Source organism: Haplochromis burtoni, unplaced genomic scaffold (genome assembly GCF_018398535.1).
Source record: "Haplochromis burtoni strain Fernald_Lab_line unplaced genomic scaffold, NCSU_Asbu1 Contig_556, whole genome shotgun sequence".
Lineage (NCBI taxonomy): Eukaryota > Metazoa > Chordata > Actinopteri > Cichliformes > Cichlidae > Haplochromis > Haplochromis burtoni.
The window spans coordinates 182,271-204,167 of NW_024582917.1; the positions used below are offsets into that span (position 1 = coordinate 182,271).

The 21,897-nt window shown below is 39.8% G+C and overlaps 1 protein-coding gene across 6 annotated transcripts in view; it reads left to right on the forward strand.

Moving 5' to 3' along the window:
- rxraa (retinoid X receptor, alpha a) overlaps nt 1-21,897 on the forward strand; it is a 104,173-nt gene that overhangs the window by 52,261 nt on the left and 30,015 nt on the right. For all 6 annotated transcript variants that reach the window (XM_014329470.2, XM_042214370.1, XM_042214371.1 and 3 more), the window contains one exon: nt 11,134-11,372. In XM_014329470.2, coding sequence (XP_014184956.1) covers nt 11,134-11,372 — 239 coding nt within the window. The remainder of the gene's footprint in view (nt 1-11,133; nt 11,373-21,897) is intronic.

The window sequence follows — 21,897 nt, forward strand, 5'->3', positions numbered from 1 at the left end:
AGCACTGTCATAAAGATCGAGGTATAGTTGCAGCTGGCCTGTCTGATCATATCATCTAGTTCCTTGATCACCATGTGGCTTCTTGCACTCTCCTCAATCCTCACTTACTGTATTGAGGATGGAGGACTTGACTAATAAAAACTGAGATGACAAAAACATGTAAACATGGTATTTTGTTTTATCTTGTAGCATAGTGTTAATTGTGCAAGGAGCATAATGAGCACAACGACCACAGGAAACAAAGGACTAAGAACAAAAACCCATTTAATGAGCCTATAACACACCTTTCTAAATTTATAGTCAGCAAAGATGCTGATAAGATTCTTTTGTCTGCAACCACTCGTTTCTAAAAGTAAGACAGCGTTAAAGAAGTAACACTGAGGCGTGTGTGAGAAATACCATCCAAACTATTTTTAAGTTATAAATGCTTACAAAGCTTTCCACTAAGATTTACAAGAAGTACATAATACATAAATTCTGTTATTATTTATTGACTCATTTATTGCATCAATCCCACTGGAAAACACAAGGCCAAGTTCACGTCAACAGAAGAAAGAGGGTTTATTTCAGGGTAAAATATTTGGTATTTGAAAATAAGTAATATTTTTATAAATCTGCTTCAATTAGCTACAATATAATGACTAACTATTTGTTTCACCAGTGATTATTTAGTGAACGTTCTCTTCTGCTTCCCTTTATATATATGGCGCTAAATAATAACAACATTTGCCTGAAGGAGCTTTATATTGTAAGGTGAAGACGTTAGAATAATAATAATGGATTGCATTTATATAGGTCAGTGGTTCTTAACCTGGGTTCGATCGAACCCTAGGGGTTCGGTGAGTCGATCTCAGGGGTTCGGCAGAGCCTCCGCCGTGACATGCACGGCTCATTTTGTGCACCAGTAAAAAACATATCTATGTCTTGAATTTGAAAAACATCATATTTTATTTTTCACTAAAAAGGGGTTCAGTGACTGCGCATATGCAACTGCTGGGGTTCGGTACCTCCAACAAGGTTAAGAACCACTCATATAGCGCTTTTCTAGGCACCCAAAGCACTTTACAGTTCCACTATTCATTCATTCTCACATTCACACACTGGTGCAGGCAGACCACAGTTGTAACCACAGCTGCCCTGGGGCAGACTGACAGAAGGCTGCCATATCGGCCCCTCTGCCCAGCAGCAGTAGGGTAAAGTGTCTTGCCCAAGGACACAACGACCAGGACAGAGAGAGCTGGGGGATCGAACCGGCAACCTTCCAGGTACAGATGAGCTTCCCAACCCCCTGAACCATGGTCGCCCCTAATAGAGAGAAAGCAGCAACAATCAAAAGGTCCCCTTTGAGCAAGCACTTGGTGACAGTGGAAAGGAAAAACTTCCTTTTAACAAGAAGAAACCTTCGGCAGAACCAGGCTCAGGGAGGGGCGGCCATGTTCCGAAACTGGTTGGAGGTGAAGGGAGGAAGACAGAACAAAAGACACTGTGAAAGAGAGTCAGAGATTAATAATAACTAATGATTGGTGGAGCTTATCCCAACTGCCCTACGGTGAGAGGCGGGCACACCAAGTCACCAGCCTGTCGTGGGGCTAATAGAGAGACAGACAACCATTCACATTGTTGGGCAATTTAGACACACTAATTAATCTAAGTCCACATCTTTGGACTGTCAGAGGAAGCTGGAGTATGCTGTTTTAGACCGAGGACCTTCTTGATGTGAAGCAACAGTGTTAATCACCACACCACAATGCTATATGAACAGCTAGTGCTTTTATTTATAGCTTAAATTACTTGCTTACTTACATTTTTATTAGATATATGAAAACTCCTCGCTTATCCATATTTTTTGCATCACTGCAAACAGAAGTTTTCAGATTTTTTTATGCTCTAGAGCCAGAACAGGTTGTTTACTAGTGGAAAATGCGAATAGGATTTTTTTCCGTCCAAATTTCAGAAATTTTATGAACATAATAAGTTTGTAAAACAAAACCTTTTTTAGTAGTGTGCGCCGATTATATGCATAACCAGTTGATATTTCATCAGCCAATCACAAGCTTGCTCCCTACAGCATCTTTTATACACAATAAACACACACACCCACACACACACACACACCCTCACACACACAGCCCCACTTCCTCTCTCCTATCTACAGAGTAAACATATCAGACTCAGATATTTACACTTTGGACATAACCGAGGGCACCAGATTAGTCTGTTTATGTAGTGGAAAACAGTAGACAGACATTTCCCAATTAATGAGCACACATGCGCACACACAGAAAGTGTGAAGCTTAATGGAGAAAAAAGAACAATGAATAATGATCTAGTTTTTGAAGCGCATACACAAAGTGGTTTATGGAAGACTGAGAAAAATATCAGCCCGCTGTCGTCATGGCGATAGAGACATCAGCAGTAAAAACTCTAAAAATGAAACCGTAATACCAACTCCCATGTTATTTTGGGCTCTGTTTTTTTTTTTCCACAGCCCACTGAATCTCCTGGGTTATTTCGTTGAATCTCTTTTTCCCTCTTCTCTCTTCTTCCTGAACACATCCGGAGAAATGCTAATGACTAGTGTTTCATTCCGGCTGCGCTCTGTGCCGCTCTGTGCTTTTCAAAAGTGACTCACCTAGACGATGTCCTAAAACGTTGTTCCGAAGAATTTTAAAAAAGAAAGAAAAAGGGAAAAAAAAATACTGCTTGGTACCTCAAATCAACAGAAGGTGTGGGGTAGAGGGGTGCATTAAAAACAGGGCCCATGTTATTGTTAACATGCCACCCTTTTATCCAGTTTTTTCTTTGGAGCTGCAGTTTACTAAAGTGCCACAGTGTAGGTGCAAGTGACTCATGACTGCTTCGTTTATTGCAAAGTCGGTCTGTGAAATGATCATTTGTTTCCTGGCCGGTCTCTCACCTATGCCATCATTCCCCAACTTAGCCATAACCAATCACGGTTAGTATAGAAAGCACGTCGTCTGTGCAAAGGATCTACATCAAGCCCATTTGGATATTTTTTTTGTTTGTTTTTGCATTTTTTTCTGCACTGAAAGACTGAACAAAGTCTTCAGAGAATATGGAATTGGACACAAGCTATAGAGGTATTAAACTAAAATTGGCAGTGGTGTATGCACAAACACAGAAAGAGAGAGCATTATGATTTTTGTCTACTGACAGTCAATTCTGTTGATGATGATTCAGGAGATTTAATAGCTAAAAGGCAACTGGACATAAAGTATGTGATTTACTGAGATTTATCTGTTCTCGCTTTCTGTTTTTGTAGCATCCCACGCCCTTGCGTTATACTAAATCTCCACTGTGGCACTAGTAGATGAATAATAGAGGAGCAGAGTTAGGCATGGAATGAAAAATGAGCATCTGTCTGGCTCTGTATAGGCACATGGCTATGATTGTGAATGTGTTTTTAAAAAGGTTAGACAAAACAGGTTGTTCCGAAGTAAGGTGAATGAGACGCTGAGAGGACAAGCATATGAAGCCAGAGAAGTCATTTGTGAGACAGCAGTCTAAAGAAAGGAAAGACACACTTTTCATCAGCTCTCAGGATTGTTCCGACTATAGTGGTGCACTTTCCATCTATAATGCATCATCCCTTGCTGGTGGCAGGGGCAACACAATCTCATGGGCTCGTTAGGGAATGCAACCAATGGTGTTAGCTCTGAAGGCAGCTGAGTTATTTGTAGTCTTTATGTGAGAACAGTGGTTGCTTATCTTTTCATGTTGTCACAAGTTCTTATGTGCATCAGCTGCTGAAAATTGAACAGCGAGGGTTTTTTTCCTGCTTGATTGTTTTACTTTAATGCTAACAAGCAGACTGATCCAGTATGTTGTTTGAGATGCTTTGAAAAGGTTTAAATCCAAGATGTACGCACAACGTAGACAAGTAAACTCATCAGATGTTTTATCAGGTAAACCTTGCTAGCGCTGCGTTAATCCCCCTTTTACCATTTAGAACTGGCTTATCTCTTTGCGGCATGAATTGAACAAGGTGCTCTGAACAGTTCCAAACAGGTCCACATGGTTAGGATTTCTTTATATTTGAATACCTGTACCTCTGAGACATGATTTCAACTACCAGCAAATGGAGCAACCATCCAAAATTTAAGCGCAACTTCATATGGTGCAATATAAGTTATAGATTTCTCCAGAGTAGGAGTGGTTAAATTCATGGAAGTAAAGGTGATTAAATTAAAATATTGACTGTTAGAATGAGACTATATGAATGAGATTTTGCCCCTGCTGTCTAAAATTACAAAACAATTTGTTAGCTTACACGAATGAATAAAATGTGCTGTCTAGCGTGTGCTAGCAACCAAACCCATCTCCGCGCCAGTTAAATCGCACCCCTTTTAACATCCCACTCACTTTAATCCTATACAGACCAGAAAATCTTTGTACTGTTTACACCAGTGCTGTTGTGCAGATAACAGATGGTGTCATTTTTTTTCTGGAGAGAGGGTGGTCATTAATCACAACTGCAGCAGCTCACCTGTCAGAAAAAATGTAAACAGGTTGTTTCCAACATGTTCCTGTTTTTGCATTGATCTGTCATCTCATTATCTCTTCTTATCTGATTCTCATCCGTTTATCATCTTTAAACACACAAGTGAGTAACAGCTAGATAATAAATTGGCAAAATTTCCCCCTTGTAATAACACTCAACAGTAGAACGAAAGAGCAAGAAAGGAAAGCTAAAGGGAGGGAGGCATTGTTTAGATGTAGGAGACTTTTGAATGGAGTGGAGAGGTGATAAGTGGAGAACTTTGTCTCCGTCAGCAAAACAAGCTCTAATTTGCTTATTTGTAGCTGTCACTTGTTTTTGTGTGCCCGGCGATTTTGACAAATTGACAGGGAGAGCCTGCAAACGGCAACGCTCTAAGTGGCTTACAGCTGTGAGTCACCCTTTTTTCTAAGTTGACGCTAAGAGAACCTGGACAGATGCCACTCATTTCGCGAATGCTTCAGTATGCTTCACACTCACATACTCACTGCATGAGTTTGTGAGTGTGCTAAGCAGCTCCTTTAGTCAGAGACTGAAACACCCTCGCTGCAGGAAGGAGCGCTTTCACAGATCATTCATCCAAACAGCAGTTAGACTCTATTACTCCTCAATCACGATGTCATGACTCACTGGACACTGTGAACATCCACGGTCACCACTTCATGCATAATGGACCTTCTATGTGTATGGACATGCGCAGGTATATATGTATGTATATGTATACATATGTATATTTAGTGTGCACATGTGTGTGTGTGTACATGTCTATACAGGGAGTGCAGAATTATTAGGCAAATGAGTATTTTGTCCACATCATCCTCTTCATGCATGTTGTCTTACTCCAAGCTGTATAGGCTCGAAAGCCTACTACCAATTAAGCATATTAGGTGATGTGCATCTCTGTAATGAGAAGGGGTGTGGTCTAATGACATCAACACCCTATATCAGGTGTGCATAATTATTAGGCAACGCCCTTTCCTTTGGCAAAATGGGTCAAAAGAAGGACTTGACAGGCTCAGAAAAGTCAAAAATAGTGAGATATCTTGCAGAGGGATGCAGCAGTCTCAAAATTGCAAAGCTTCTGAAGCGTGATCATCGAACAATCAAGCGTTTCATTCAAAATAGTCAACAGGGTCGCAAGAAGCGTGTGGAAAAACCAAGGGCAAAATAACTGCCCATGAACTGAGAAAAGTCAAGCGTGCAGCTGCCAAGATGCCACTTGCCACCAGTTTGGCCATATTTCAGAGCTGCAACATCACTGGAGTGCCCAAAAGCACAAGGTGTGCAATACTCAGAGACATGGCCAAGGTAAGAAAGGCTGAAAGACGACCACCACTGAACAAGACACACAAGCTGAAACGTCAAGACTGGGCCAAGAAATATCTCAAGACTGGTTTTTCTAAGGTTTTATGGACTGATGAAATGAGAGTGAGTCTTGATGGGCCAGATGGATGGGCCCGTGGCTGGATTGGTAAAGGGCAGAGAGCTCCAGTCCGACTCAGACGCCAGCAAGGTGGAGGTGGAGTACTGGTTTGGGCTGGTATCATCAAAGATGAGCTTGTGGGGCCTTTTCGGGTTGAGGATGGAGTCAAGCTCAACTCCCAGTCCTACTGCCAGTTTCTGGAAGACACCTTCTTCAAGCAGTGGTACAGGAAGAAGTCTGCATCCTTCAAGAAAAACATGATTTTCATGCAGGACAATGCTCCATCACACGCGTCCAAGTACTCCACAGCGTGGCTGGCAAGAAAGGGTATAAAAGAAGAAAAACTAATGACATGGCCTCCTTGTTCACCTGATCTGAACCCCATTGAGAACCTGTGGTCCATCATCAAATGTGAGATTTACAAGGAGGGAAAACAGTACACCTCTCTGAACAGTGTCTGGGAGGCTGTGGTTGCTGCTGCACGCAATGTTGATGGTGAACAGATCAAAACACTGACAGAATCCATGGATGGCAGGCTTTTGAGTGTCCTTGCAAAGAAAGGTGGCTATATTGGTCGCTGATTTGTTTTTGTTTTGTTTTTGAATGTCAGAAATGTATATTTGTGAATGTGGAGATGTTATATTGGTTTCACTGGTAAAAATAAATAATTGAAATGGGTATATATTTGTTTTTTGTTAAGTTGCCTAATAATTATGCACAGTAATAGTCACCTGCACACACAGATATCCCCCTAAAATAGCTAAAACTAAAAACAAACTAAAAACTACTTCCAAAAACATTCAGCTTTGATATTAATGAGTTTTTTGGGTTCATTGAGAACATGGTTGTTGTTCAATAATAAAATTATTCCTCAAAAATACAACTTGCCTAATAATTCTGCACTCCCTGTACATAGGAATAGTAGTGGTACAATAGTTATGTTAAGCTATATAGTTAATGTCTTGCATAGTTCCACAACCATATCCATAATCACATACTGTGTGTGCTACCGTTGTATATAATGTATTATCTTACTTATTTTTTCATTGATTGTACTTATTTGTATTTTTTGTATTTCCTTCTGATATCTGTACCTGAGCTGAGGTAACGCAAAAAAATCCCTGTCATGGGATCAATAAAGTCTTATCTTAATTTTTATTTTTGCTCTTTCCTGCTCTGCCCTTTTTCAGTGATTGGCTTTACAGTCACTCTTATCTTTTGAACAGGTTTATTTCATATCTTGCATACAGTGCAAACGGCTGCCAGAGGTTGTTTTTTCAAGACTGCTCACGAAGCATATTCCCATTTCCAGTTTAACAGGTTAAGATGGAATTGGCTATATGAAGAAACGCAGGCAGGAGTGGCAATGCTGCCCCCCCCCCCTTTTTTTTTCTCCACTTCTTTTTCCTCGATTAGTTGGGCTTAAAGTCAAAGTGTTGGTTGAAGATTTTACAGAGATTCTTTGAGTTGTATTTTTGTATCCACATGACAATATTTATAGTTAACTGACAACAGAAACTGGAATTTGAGATCTTGTTGTGTGAGCCGGGACTTTATCTCGAAGGAGAACTTGGCAAAGCTTAATTTAAACCTAAATGCACATGTCTTGTGTATGTACAGAGGAACCTTATTTCCATCTTGCTCCTTGCTTACTTTTCTTGTCCAGTCTAGTCATTTCTTTCCTTTCTTCTCTGTCATTCTTCTTGTTTTGTTTCTTCTTGATTCCCCTTCTCTCATTGGATCTTCCTTTCTGCTTTTTTTTTCTTCTCCACTCTTCTGTCCTTACAACCACTATTTGTTTCCTTATCCTTTCTTTCCTTGTCTCCTCTACCCTAATTTTCTCTTCTGCTTTCCTCTCCGGGGAGGATTAGGACAGAGTCCTTTTCATCCTGCTGTAATCCTACACTGGCAACCCAACTCCAACAAGAGTAAACATACACACGCATACTGTACACTCAAACGCACACACAGATATTTTGCATTGAGAAATCTTTATGTTCTGGGAGCTTTGTCCAAACAAGACCATCCACATACAATCCAGTGTGACCACATGGTTCGCTGCTTGGTCATAAAGAGGGGGAACATTAGAGGGGAAAAGTGTTCTGCTTTGGATTTTCCTCTTCTCCAAAAGCTGTCGGAAGAAAGAGGGACATAAAGAATGAATGGGAGGGGAAAAAAGAGACATAACAGGCGGATCTACCTCCCAGCCTGTCTCTGTCATCCCCCCCTCTAGGTGGGGCCTTGCTGGGATTCTGTTTGCTGAGTCCCACTCTCCCCTACCCTCCACCCCCACTGAGAGCTACAATGGCAGATTGGCAACTCTAATACCGCCACTCGTTTTATCTGCTTGAATTGAAACCCAGTTGGAGAAGGGTTATGGGAATTATTTTGGAGCTATGTGTGTGTGGGCACATATTTTTGGAGGAAAAAATCTAATCATACAGATAGAAGCTCAAGAAGTATCAGTCATGGGATCCAACACTGAAGTAACATAGCTAGATACAGAGCTGTTATTAGCCCCTTTTTTAACAAGTCTGTTTGTTTATTTTCCAAAGGATGGGGTGTTTCTGTGTGGGTGTGTGTGTGTGTCGTTTCTAACAGGAAGTTCTTTTGAGTCAAGCAAGATGTGCAGGAAGTATTTGGTTTGACTCAGCTGAAAACTGCACTGGTACTCAGTGCAGAGTGCTGCTAAAACCAGTGCTCCTGCAAATGTATTTTGTAGCATTTTTCTTTAAACGATTTGAGTTTGTATGGCTGTTACTTTGGCTACGTAGCAATAAAAAGGATGGGGAGGATTCCTAAAAGAAACTAAAGTTGCTAATCTCTGTTTTTAATTAGTTTAGCTATCTGCTTTTTTCCACTGTGCAGAAAATAGAGGAACCTGGTCACGTACAAAATGTGGGAGCGTGATAGACAAGCCACACTCCAACTCATTACATAACATGTGTCCATGCTCCCACTGCAGAGAGCAGACAGAGTGAACTTGCAGTGTCAAAATAGGACAGGGTATAAAGGAGGGTATTTAAGGACAACAGAGAAACTGATGTGAACCTCAGCTCTCTAATGCCAGCTATAAAAATGGATTGAGAAATTATTGTAAATTAAAATACAAAAATGAGGGAATGTCTTTGGAGACACTGAGATATGTCACTATTATTATTATTGTTATTATTGTTATTATTGTTATTATTATTATTATTATTCATGGACATTTTTGCAACATTTAATTGTTCAGCATTTTGCTTGCAAAACTAATTATGTGAATCAGTTACTGATAAGGCCACTGTTGTTTGATAAATTATAATGTCTATAAATACATTTATGTTCCAAAAGCTGGTGTGTCTTAACGGTGTGTCCCTTTGTGGGACATTTAATGAATAAAAATGGGGTCGATGGATGTGAGATTATAAAAAAGAATGATGGAAGCAAAGGCAGGCTCAGTCATAAATGGAAAGTATGCAAGACTGAACTGCAGTGTTGAAAGTTGAGACAGGAGGTTTGTTATCAGTACACATACAACAAAGTTGCCAAAGTCTCAGTGACATAGCACAGCATATCAGTACTTCTTTGCTAATGTTCTCACCTGTCTCATATCTTCTGTGTTGACAGCTGATGGAAAGATGGAAAGCTCAGTCAAGATAAAGAGTAGCTCTGATGATTTGGGGGGGGGGGGCTGTGAGCGCAGATGAGCTTTTGTACACATGACCTTATCCTTATCATTCTGACTTCAGTCTCAGTCACTGCAGGATTCTCCTCAGCTGTGGTGCAAGGTCATGCTTGTCATTTTCCTGAGCCCACTACTACCCCATTCATAAACTATATACAATATAAATCCAGTGTATATCCCTGACCTCGTAGATGCCTCAAGGAAGGACTTCAGTTTTCCAGAACGAAGCAGTCTGTGAGAGAGCAGCAGAACCGCTTTGTAAAGTTATACAGTCTTTTTAAGTGTTTACCACATCCATGGCCCCCCATATCCATAAGTCTCTACTGTCTTTTATTTCTTTTAATGTCACACTTGTTTCTTTCCTTTGTCTCATTGTATATCTACTTTTGCCTTTACTTCACGGTGTGCTCTGCTCTTTGTGTTAAGCATTATACACATAGCTGAGAACAGGATTGACTGTTAAAGAGAAGACCATAGACAGTATAAAAGGGGTATCTTGCCACCAGGACATCACCTACTGGTTTGTGAAGTCCCACTTAAATCTGTGATTTCAGCTTTTTGGCCATAGCCATCTTGGAAACCAGATGTAGTGACTTAGGGATGAATGAGATTGTGAAACTGTGCACTCGCTGGCTAATGATTTATGGTTGACAAATCATTAGCTAGCAAGCCTTTCCTGGATTATTCTCCTTTGTGACTCTTAGACGGACCACAGTTTAACAAATGGATTTAATCTTCTGTTCAGTTTGACCTGAGACTAGCAGGTGAGACTCATCAGGAAAGTGTTTAATGAAGTTGCAGATTAAGAAAGCCGAATGTCACTTTCCATACACTTCTAAGCAACCACAAGTCTTTTTTGGAACTACATGAGTTTAAGGCACTTTTACGCTGGCTTCACTTTTCAGACCTGGAAACTATGTCCATTTATGGTTGGTACATTACTTGGAAGTTTCCCAGGATATGTTAATCCATCAAAAATGATGGTGGAGAAAAACAGCAGAGTAAAGAAAACCAACACCCGGTTCATGTACACAAGCTTTTCATGACATTCTGCCCATACCCACAACCCTTCAGCCGCTGACTTTGTGGTTTTTCCACTATTGGTGATTGTTGGATTTAATTGTCTTAAGTTTTTTTTGCTGAATTGTCCATTTTCCTGCACAGCACTCACATTAAAGAACTGCCTTCACACTTTACCAGATGTGCTAGCCTTGCGGTGCCAACGACCCTGGCTGGAAGAAACCAAGTGTGAGAGCGTTGTTTTGAAGAATTCTGAGTGTTTATTCAAAACTTAGTTATCAAAGTGGCTTTTTGGTCCAAATTGTGAAGCCTCACATCAGGTTTTTCCTGTCTCATTTTGCTTTGAAAATCTTATGAAGGCAAAATCAAAAGACCTTATTATCATAAGAAAATATGACGGGGTGGTAAGAATTACCCGTGTTTATTATCAGTGATTTTCTTTGCTCATTGGAATCGTCAAGATAAAATGTGTAACCTTTCTGGGCTTTTTTTTTTCCTGAACAGATTCATCAGGTCAGGTGACCTCTTCGCCCTTGGGATCACCAACCTCCCACCGTGGAATGCACCCATCTCTACTCAGCCCAACGTCCATGGGGCCCTCAGGCCCTCTCCACTCTCCCATCAGTACGCTGAGCTCTCCAATGAATGGCCTGGCTTCACCCTTCTCTGTCATCAGCTCACCCATGGGCCCTCACTCCATGAACTCACCTGGCATGGGCTACGGTCCTAGCGTTAGCCCCCAGGTGAGGCCTGTTAAGAGACACTTTTAAAAGTTTACATTTTAAGGATGATTATATAGAGATTAGTAAGCATACTGACAACAAGTTATCTGCTCACTTTCTGATAAACCAAAAGATATATTTCTTTGATACTCACAGCCATAGCTGTTGCTTGTACTTTCTAATACCTGAAATAGTTTAAACCTGGAACTCTCGTGGTTAGCCCAAAGGTTTATAAATCTGTGGGGAGATGTCCCCAGATGGGGTAATGAAGTTTCTCATGTGATTTGTTGTTAGCTAAAATATATTTATTCCCCGACTAGAAAGGAACCACTACTGTTAATTGCCCCTTGGGAATAAATAAAGTCTTTCTGATTCTGATTCTGGAACTGGCTGGATGAATTTGGTCACAGAGAAGATGCTGGACTGAAGACCTCCTACTGATAGCTTTAATTGCTAGCAGAGTTCCATGAATGTCTGTAGTTTCTCATGTTTGTTTGCAAAAGCTTGCCAAATATTGGCCAAGCAGCAGTATTACTAAGAAAGTGCGAAAGAACGGGTTGTGAAGTTGTGCCAGCATGTTTCAAAACTTTTGGTTTGAAGGCAAATGGTCTTCGTTTCTGGTTTATGTCACACTTTTCAAAGTTTCAGTACAGCTTGGAGAGCTTGGACGGTGTTTGTAGACAGATCCATCACTTTCATTCAAATTATAGGCGAAAGCAGTATGCAGGTCTTATCTTCCCAGCAACTTTTGATCAACCATCAGCAACTTGCAAGTGGTCAGGGAGTGCTAAATTATCCCTCACAGTGAGCGGTTGCTAGGTGGTCACTGATCAGTCTGTAAGCCAGGTGCGACTGGGACCTTATTCACTACATCTTACACTGTCAGCAGGATTTTCACATCCAAAATGTCCAAAATGGTCAACAGATGTGTGGTCTGCAAAATGTCAGTAGAACCACTGCAGGGACAGTGTGGTTTATTTTTGTATCAAAAGGAAAAAGTTTGGAGAACTTAGACTGCTGTCTATATGTTGTGTTTTAGTAAAGAACTGACAGTTTTTTGCACTATAGATCTCTCATTATAGACCAAATTCTGATTTTCATTAGTTTTAATTACATTTTCATTTGAGGTTTGAGAGTCATGCACATCATGGGTTGCTTTTTTATTTTAGGCAAAGTACAATATTGCAAATTTAGAACATTAATAGAATCAATTCCACCTGTTTCCTCATATAGATTTAAATATGATGTTACTCCAAAATGCATTAAGTTACTTTGTAATTTTATTATTGTGCGTTTTAACAAATGTTTTTTAACGTTAGCTATTTTTGGAAGAAATGTGATGAAGGAAATTAAATATCCATTACCATATATCCAATATCCATAAAGTGGATTTCATATATTCTATAATTGTAATTCAAATTAAAAACAAAGAAATAAATGAGGAAAAAAGTGAGTTACTAGTAGCTGGTTGTTTTGTTGGGGCCAACAAGAGGCACTTACAAAAGGCAAAAATTTAAGTTAATGACCCTTCCACCTTTTACAACTCTTAATTCTTCTATATAGATATTGTTGACCAAAAGTTTTGCTACTGTCCATTTTTAGCAAGGTGCAAAAGCAGATCTCTGTAAATGTGAAGTGTGGACTGTATTTATTACACAAGATCAAGAAAAAAAGCCTCGTAGCAAGAAGCTGTAGTGTGTTTAGGGCAAAATGAACACCCATTAATGCTACATTTTTCATACTGTAAGAAACCAGAAAGCCTTCATCCTAGGTTTCATGAGGTTTTCTCTGTGCTCCCTTTCAGATCACAGAGAAGTGCAGCTGCCCTAAGCCAACCAGAAAAACCATTTACGTATATCGTGTCTTGCAAATTGCAGTCACATGTTTCAAAAGTGCAAATTACAGTCAAAACTTGCACACTCACACATATATGCACACATATCATTTTCGTAAGCCAGGCCCCAGCAGACAGAGACCCTGCTCTGACCCTGTGGCACAGTTAATCAAGTCCTATTCAACTGGGATTCTACACTAGTTTAGCTCTGTCACTCTTACTTCTATATCTGAGGCATATTTTTTCCCTGCCATATCTTACTCTCGTCTCTTTCTATTCATCCATCCTTTTTCTTTGGCTGTCCACTTTCCCAGTCTTGTTCTATCCTTGTCTCTGTCACAACATCTCCATTTTCTCCCTTTTCTCTGTCTCTGTCATTTTTGTTCCATCAATAAGCTTTGGTTTCTTTGCTATTAAATGTACACATGCACACAATTGAGACATCAAAGCATACAGTGGCCCAGTTTCAGTTTGGTGCCATATCTAAAATTGAAATAGTTTCCCCCCAAAATGTGGTTGCTGCCCTTCTTTATGTTTGTTGATTTTTTTATTTATTTTTGGATGGGCTCTCCTTGCTATTGTTGAGCTTATCTGTGTCTTCTTAGTGAAAGTGTCCCACATGTAATGGAGTTTAGAGTGGATTAGGAGCACTTTGTGAAAGCAGCCAAAATCTTTCATTGCTAGAAAGCCCCTCGTCCTTCTCCCTACCCTCTCCTTCTTATTCCTGGGCACTTTATGATTCCAACACTTTCATCTGCACTGCCATTTCTGTCCTGGAGGGGTATTCTTTATTTGCAGGTGAAATTTTTAGTTAGCAAAACACTTTGGTGGGTTCAGCTGAACCTGCAATGCTTTTCACTGATTTACATTGTGATGATAGTGAGGCACACGTGTGGGGGTGGAGAGCTGATATTAGACTATGGTGGATTTTTAATTTGTCCAATAGTGGGACAGGAGACTTGAGAAAGCTGAATGACACTGAGGACCACACAACAACCAACTGAGCAGAGAAACAAAAAAGGCTAGTTAGCAGTTAGCTCAATCATAAACCAATCAGATGCCTGAAAAATTAAAAGTAAATCATGAAATATACTGAAGCAACTGTCAGTGTACCAGGTTGTGGGGAAAAACTGCTCTGTCTCAATGAATCTTTTACACGTGCTTTAGTGTCTTTTTAGGTGTACACATTAAACTTAAAAATATGTTTACATTATGGCATTCATGAAAAATATCCTGTGGTGTCAGCATACTGGGGTATTTTTGTACCGCCTCACAGCCAATCCCACCATTTTTAGTAGCTGTGTCAAGAACCAGTAACAACTGATTCAGTTAGTGCCAACTGTTTTAATACTGTACTTACAGTAATTATAGCTGGTTTAGTATTTACAGTGCTGTAGTGGTTCATTTGTTAAAATAGTTGATGTGAGGGCAAATGCGTCCAGCAAACCGAAGGTTACCGTACTGGTGTGATTTAATTGTTTCTTTATTATTCAAAAAATAATGAAAATACATTTTTTGTAATGTTAAAATATCTTTAGATAACAAGAAAAAATATCATTTTGGCTGACTTTTTTGATTAGTCTGTCTAAGAGAAGCAGTATACACACAAGTATTATGCTTAACTTAAGATGTATCTGCATACTATCATTATATTGCAAAGCTTTAAAAAAATTCTCATTTCATTAATGCTAAAGAATAAAGAAAGGAAAAACAAAAATGTTATTGTTGACACCTGTGTTTTACATATTTCGAATGCCACCCAAACCCAAACTGTACAGGTGGTCTTGTAAACGGTTAACTATGAGTGATTCCATAACCGAGATTGTTGAGGCTTCTTGCTGCTGCTCAGCAAAGGTGGGGAACAGTGGTTTGATTTGAAAGTGCAGTGGCTTAGAGCATAAAGATGGTGGCACTGCCCTGTGGTCGTGAGGCGCGGCACATCTGATAAGACGTGATTTGAGTCAGACGGCATATGCCACTTACACTTAACACTCGGCTGACTTGCTTTTGTCAGGAGCAGTTAACTGGAACGAGGTCACAGCTCAGCCTTTTTTCACTACTTAACCGCCCAGACCAGTGTGAGACCCTGCCTAAGCTAACGGCTCACAATGCACAGGCGTGGACACACACCAAACTGCATATACTGTACTTTCTTTCTAATGATCATACATGCATATGTAGTATTATAAAATACAATAATCACAAGAATACCTTATTTGACCATCAGCTGCACTCAGCAGCATCTTCCAGTAGAAAGATTACATTTATAGATGGACATGCACGGTCAGGTGGTAATCGGGCTTACCTACTTTGCCCTAAAAGCTATATATTTTTCAATAAAAAACAGTGTATAAATGAAAAGCAGCAAGGTTTAACTATCCTCTACATCAAAGGTTTAATTGAAAACATGATGAAAGCTTGGGAGAAGATGAACAAAAGTCCTATTCATACAGGAGTCTCACATCCTCAGAAAAAAAGCTAACCACATGTAAAGAGAGAGACAGTCCTTTATTATCAGCCAGTTCTTACATCTTGAACAACAGTACTTCCCCTTCAGCTCTGTCCCGAGCATCCAGACACAATGACATACTGCGGTTATGTTCTTTCTCTGTGAAGAGGACCATGCATTGTCAGCAAACATACTATACATAAAAGATATTGTGTGTTATTTGAAGCGCATACTTTGTCTTTTATTTCGTGGTTTTGCCAGGGTTGTCAACTCATATTTTCTGGAGTTCTATGAAGGGAGAGGTTGCAAGACATCTTTTGAGCTATATGCTCTGGGTGTGTTGGCAAACCGTAGTCGTGCTTCTTAGTATCAAACTCATCAGTGGTTATGTCTGTAGGCTTGAACTTACTGAGAAGACAGACCGTCCCCCGATCACAGACACCGCAACTACCCAAACACATGGAAGGGATTATAGTGGTTGGAACACAGTTCACACTTGCAGTGACAATGAGAAGAATTGTCTGGCTGTTGGGAAAAAGGGGTTCTTTATCATAGAACCATGGCTGGCTACCATTTTCCAGACGCAGTCTGTACCCCTCTGGGTTCTGTCCTCCCACTGAAACCTCACAGCAAATCCTAAACCAACAACAGACCAGTGTCTCACAGTAAGGCTTTCAAAATACACATTAAGCTCGACTGTTTCTGGACTCAACAACACAAATGTGAAAAAGGTGTAAATGTTTTACAAGAAATGGAACACGCGTTTAATAAATTATAAATGAGCGGCGGCCGTGATGTAATGTGCCACTTTTCAGTACATCGTGTTTAGGCGTTTGTGTTGCTAGGAGCCTGAAACACAGCACATTCAAGTGAAAGAGAGGTGGACCTTAGCCCCTTTCTCAGTGGGAGTAATAAAGGTCCCTTCCACTGCTGTGGTCTTTGATGGACTTTGCATGACATCATGGCTCCGTGGCTGTAGAAAAGAACTGTGTGTAAGGTCTTAGGGGAGCAATCAAGGCTCTCTAACGCCAATCAAAGCTTAGATGTGTTAAGGAAAACTTTGAAACCAATTTAGCGCTCACTTTTTCCCATAGCACTATAAAGGTAAAGATGCAGTGCAGTTCTGACGGAATTAAAGCAAATGATTAATACATTGTGTTGATGGGGAGAATGCAGATTTTATAGAAAATAGTTTGACAAAGAGTTACATTAAAGCCCCTCTCCTTTGTTTGCTTTTTATTAGTGATCTTATTTTTGTTATTTTTTCCATAACTTTTTATTTTACAAGGCTTCAATAGCTGATGGATTGTGTGATAAAGCTTGGGCCTGTGTGTGTTCTGCTTGTGTTGTGCCACACAGGAGTTGGGCCATTTAGGAGGTAGGAGCTATAAGGGATTGAAATGCTAACGTTAGGCTTAAGTTTCACGGTGCAGCCTCATAGTGCAGGCTCTAGACATTGTCGTTTGAATGCCTTGAGGGCACACTTTTATTTTAAAGCTTGAAATAATCCCTTCAGGGCTTTAATTGCATCTGCTGGTGTGATATTACAGCAACTCAATGCAGCCTGTGGACAGACATGTACGCTGTGGTATGTCTGTGAAGTGTAATGACACTTTCTGTATGACTAATTCTACTTTTGTCACTGCCCAGGCGCCTGTAAAACTTGAAGTCATGCATAGATATTAGTCATTTTATATTTATAAACTCTTTACAGTCCTATAATAAATTATTTTCTTCATAACTAAAAATGAAAGATGTGTTACACAAAGAAGGCAAGGCTGACATTTTCTATGAAAAGAGTGTTGAAACAGATTAGTTTAATCTTGCAAATGTCAGATGTTTAGTATCAAACCTCATTCTGGTAGAATTGGTGTTGATCACCCAACATCTTGTTTAGGATTAGGGAGCTAATCAGTCGGAAACAGTCATCAATAAAGTACTTGTTTACTTGTTGTCGGCCATGGAAAGTAAAAGGGAATCCAGTTGCCTGACACTAATACTATTACCCAAGTAAAAGACTCATCGTTTAAAAGCAGTTGGATTTGTCATCACATTATCCGCCAAATGGTGGAAAATGGAAATGTAACTAAATGACTTGCAAAACACTGCTAAATTCATTGGTGGTTTTACACTGAAATGGGCTTTAAATTGCTGCCAGATTATGTGTTATTTGATAAAAGACATATAATTTTGTTCATTTTTATGGTGCACAGTAGGAAACACCTAAAAAGCTACGCTGATAACCTAATCACTAGAGCATTAATCTCTGGACTGGTGCCTGTCTTGAAAGCAAAAATATGTCTTTATCCATCTCGAAGTGAAATGTAAGATAGTGACCCATCATTACAACAAAGAGGACATGCCAGTGTAAGTTTTTGAAATAGTTTCTCACAAAGAGTGTGATATGGGAATACTGAATGGCAGACAACTCAAGTGCAAGTGCAGCACATTATTCATACATTTTCTGTAGAAATGCATCAGTTGCAATTTTCTTGCCAGATTTTGATAATAAATCTGATAATTTGATAATTCAATAATTTTGAAGTCTGGCCTTCTGACTAGATGAGGAAAAAAAATCCAAAATACATACAAACTTGTGCCCCCATTTCCTGTTTTGTTTTTTTTATTTGATGTCACAACAGTCATTTTAATATTGCAAAAAGAGAACAGCTCAAATAAATCATTAAAAGACTTTGTAGTCACCTACGTTTATTTTCAGTGCTATCAAAATGAGGAAATGCTATATTGTTAGATAATTGGCTGTTGGCATTCGCAGTTTACATAATTCAATTTGTGTTTAATTTTTTGTCTTTTGCACGACATATTTCCATCTAGCACAGATATTGCAGTTGTTGTGACATATTTTCCTATATTTACAGTGGGGCAAAAAAGTATTTAGTCAGCCACCGATTGTGCAAGTTCCCCCACCTAAAGTGTCAGTAATTTGCACCAGAGGTACACTTCAACTGTGTATGTGAAAAAAAATCCATGAATCCACATGGTAGGATTTGTAAAGAATTTATTGGTAAATCAGGGTGGAAAATAAGTATTTGGTCAATAACAAAAATACAACTCAATACTTTGTAACATAACCTTTGTTGGCAATAACAGAGGTCAAACGTTTACTATAGGTCTTTACCAGGTTTGCACACACAGTAGCTGGTATTTTGGCCCATTCCTCCATGCAGATCTTCTCGAGAGCAGTGATGTTTTGGGGCTGTCGCCGAGCAACACGGACTTTCAACTCCCGCCACAGATTTTCTATGGGGTTGAGGTCTGGAGACTGGCTAGGCCACTCCAGGACTTTCAAATGCTTCTTACGGAGCCACTCCTTTGTTGCCCGGGCGGTGTGTTTTGGATCATTGTCATGTTGGAAGACCCAGCCTCGTTTCATCTTCAAAGTTCTCACTGATGGAAGGAGGTTTTGGCTCAAAATCTCACGATACATGGCCCCATTCATTCTGTCCTTAACACGGATCAGTCGTCCTGTCCCCTTGGCAGAAAAACAGCCCCATAGCATGATGTTTCCACCCCCATGCTTCACAGTAGGTATGGTGTTCTTGGGATGCAACTCAGTATTCTTCTTCCTCCAAACACGACGAGTTGAGTTTATACCAAAAAGTTCTACTTTGGTTTCATCTGACCACATGACATTCTCCCAATCCTCTGCTGTATCATCCATGTGCTCTCTGGCAAACTTCAGACGGGCCTGGACATGCACTGGCTTCAGCAGCGGAACACGTCTGGCACTGCGGGATTTGATTCCCTGCCGTTGTAGTGTGTTACTGATGGTGACCTTTGTTACTTTGGTCCCAGCTCTCTGCAGGTCATTCACCAGGTCCCCCCGTGTGGTTCTGGGATCTTTGCTCACCGTTCTCATGATCATTTTGACCCCACGGGATGAGATCTTGCGTGGAGCCCCAGATCGAGGGAGATTATCAGTGGTCTTGTATGTCTTCCATTTTCTGATGATTGCTCCCACAGTTGATTTTTTCACACCAAGCTGCTTGCCTATTGTAGATTCACTCTTCCCAGTCTGGTGCAGGTCTACAATACTTTTCCTGGTGTCCTTCGAAAGCTCTTTGGTCTTGGCCATGGCGGAGTTTGAGTCTGACTGTTTGAGGCTGTGGACAGGTGTCTTTTATACAGATGATGAGTTCAAACAGGTGCCATTCATACAGGTAACGAGTGGGGGACAGAAAAGCTTCTTACAGAAGACGTTACAGGTCTGTGAGAGCCAGAGATTTTCCTTGTTTGAGGTGACCAAATACTTATTTTCCACCCTAATTTACGAATAAATTCTTTACAAATCCTACCATGTGAATTCATGGATTTTTTTTCACATTCTGTCTCTCACAGTTGAAGTGTACCTCTGGTGCAAATTACTGACCTCTGTCATCATTTTAGGTGGGGGAACTTGCACAATCGGTGGCTGACTAAATACTTTTTTGCCCCACTGTAGTTACATTTCTGGACAAGTGCATGTCAAGCTATGACGGATTAGCACAGAATCTTTATCTAAGATTAAGCAGCCCATCACAGCCTGTCAAATACATATGATTGTAGTTGCTGGGTGATCTTTTAGTGCATCTCTAATTTACAATAGTCAGACAGTATTACAGCATGTAGCTCATTTTATCAGTTAGAAATACATGTTTATTCAAAGGTTGCAAAAACAGTGAGGTTTTTTTGTTTTTGTTTTCTTTGTTGTTGTTTTTTTCCCTTGGAATAAGACAATTTTATCATTGGCCATTATAAATGTATATATGCAGAGTATTTGCATTCTAGGTCACACACTAATAAAAAAATAATAATTCAAGTTTTATGCTGCATATATCTTCTGAATTTCATGCAAACTCAATCAAATTGATTATTAATTAAAATAATTATTGAAACTAAATTCTGGTGGCTCTGATTAAAACATCATTGGGTGGCACCAACAATTTCTCTATGCAGGAAACACCCTGGCTTTTGCTGTATGCTCATCAACACCCACGCAAAGCCAGAACATGTACATGGAGACCAAATGATAATGCACGCTTGTGCTTGCATGTAACTCCAGAAATTCATATATCCACATAGACACATAGATCCACTCATGCCGTGAACCCACCCCTGTATGTGCAAAAACTCCAATAGATTCCAAAAACACTTAGACAAAATCCGTGCCCAGCAGTGCCATTCTGAGGTGAGACAACAGCTGCAAGTTACTGTGTGTATTCCAGCTTCACTGCTGCAAGGCTCACTGCTTCCACAGCACTGATAGGCTTAATATCCTCTTTTTTTCACTGCAACAAAAGTTTCTGTCAAAACACGCACACACACACACACACATAAGCTGGCAGTGCTTGCGATGATTCATTTTATCTGCTATGGCACAGCATGGTGCGAGTGTTAGAAACCTCCAAGCTGTCTGGAATAATGTCTGCTTCTGCTAAATTCTACTGGGAGAGAGTAGGGAGAGCGTTTTAATAGAGCTTAGTGACAATAATCACGGAGCTATTTTACAAAAAGACATACTTAGGAAGGATTTATATTTTGTAACCAAAGGCTTTATTTAATGGTTGATAAATAATGTATGTATTCACTTAATAAGCTATTAAAATACATAAATTATGGCCACGTTGTGATCCCATGTGTAAGTGAGGGATCCTTTTTTTATTTTTCATTGATTCCTTTCGTTCACTGAGACTTTTGAGGGAGACTTAATTATTCACTGTTATGCTAAAAGCCTCCATAAATACAAGGTTTCCACATGCAATCACCAAGGCTTCAGCTAAGTAAGCAGTTCAAAAAATAGTCACATTATTGTTTCCTGTTATAACGTTTTGTTCTTTTTGAAATAGGCCAATGCAGTGACTATGTAGGGGTGAATATAATGGTAACACGGTGCTTTTTAATTACTGTGTATTTAGAAAGCTTAATGTAAGTACAATGTAAGTACACATTATGTACTGCAGTCTGTAGAAGCATAAAGTATACGGACATTTTTCCATTACATAGGCCAAAAAATGTCTTTTTGACAGTAATTCTGAGAGTGCTGGATGTAATCATGATGGTCATACAGTGCATACTGTAATAGCTAGAATTTGCCTTTCCTTCCTGTTTCCTCATCCTGAGCATGACTCATGTAATTTGCTGTTACATGACAGGACCTATTCGCAGAGGATCCCAGAGTTCATCCACAAATGACTGCATGAGCTGTGCTGTGCATGTGTCCGTTGATTAGTTTTTGTAATGTGAGCTGTTTGCGTTCAAAAAAA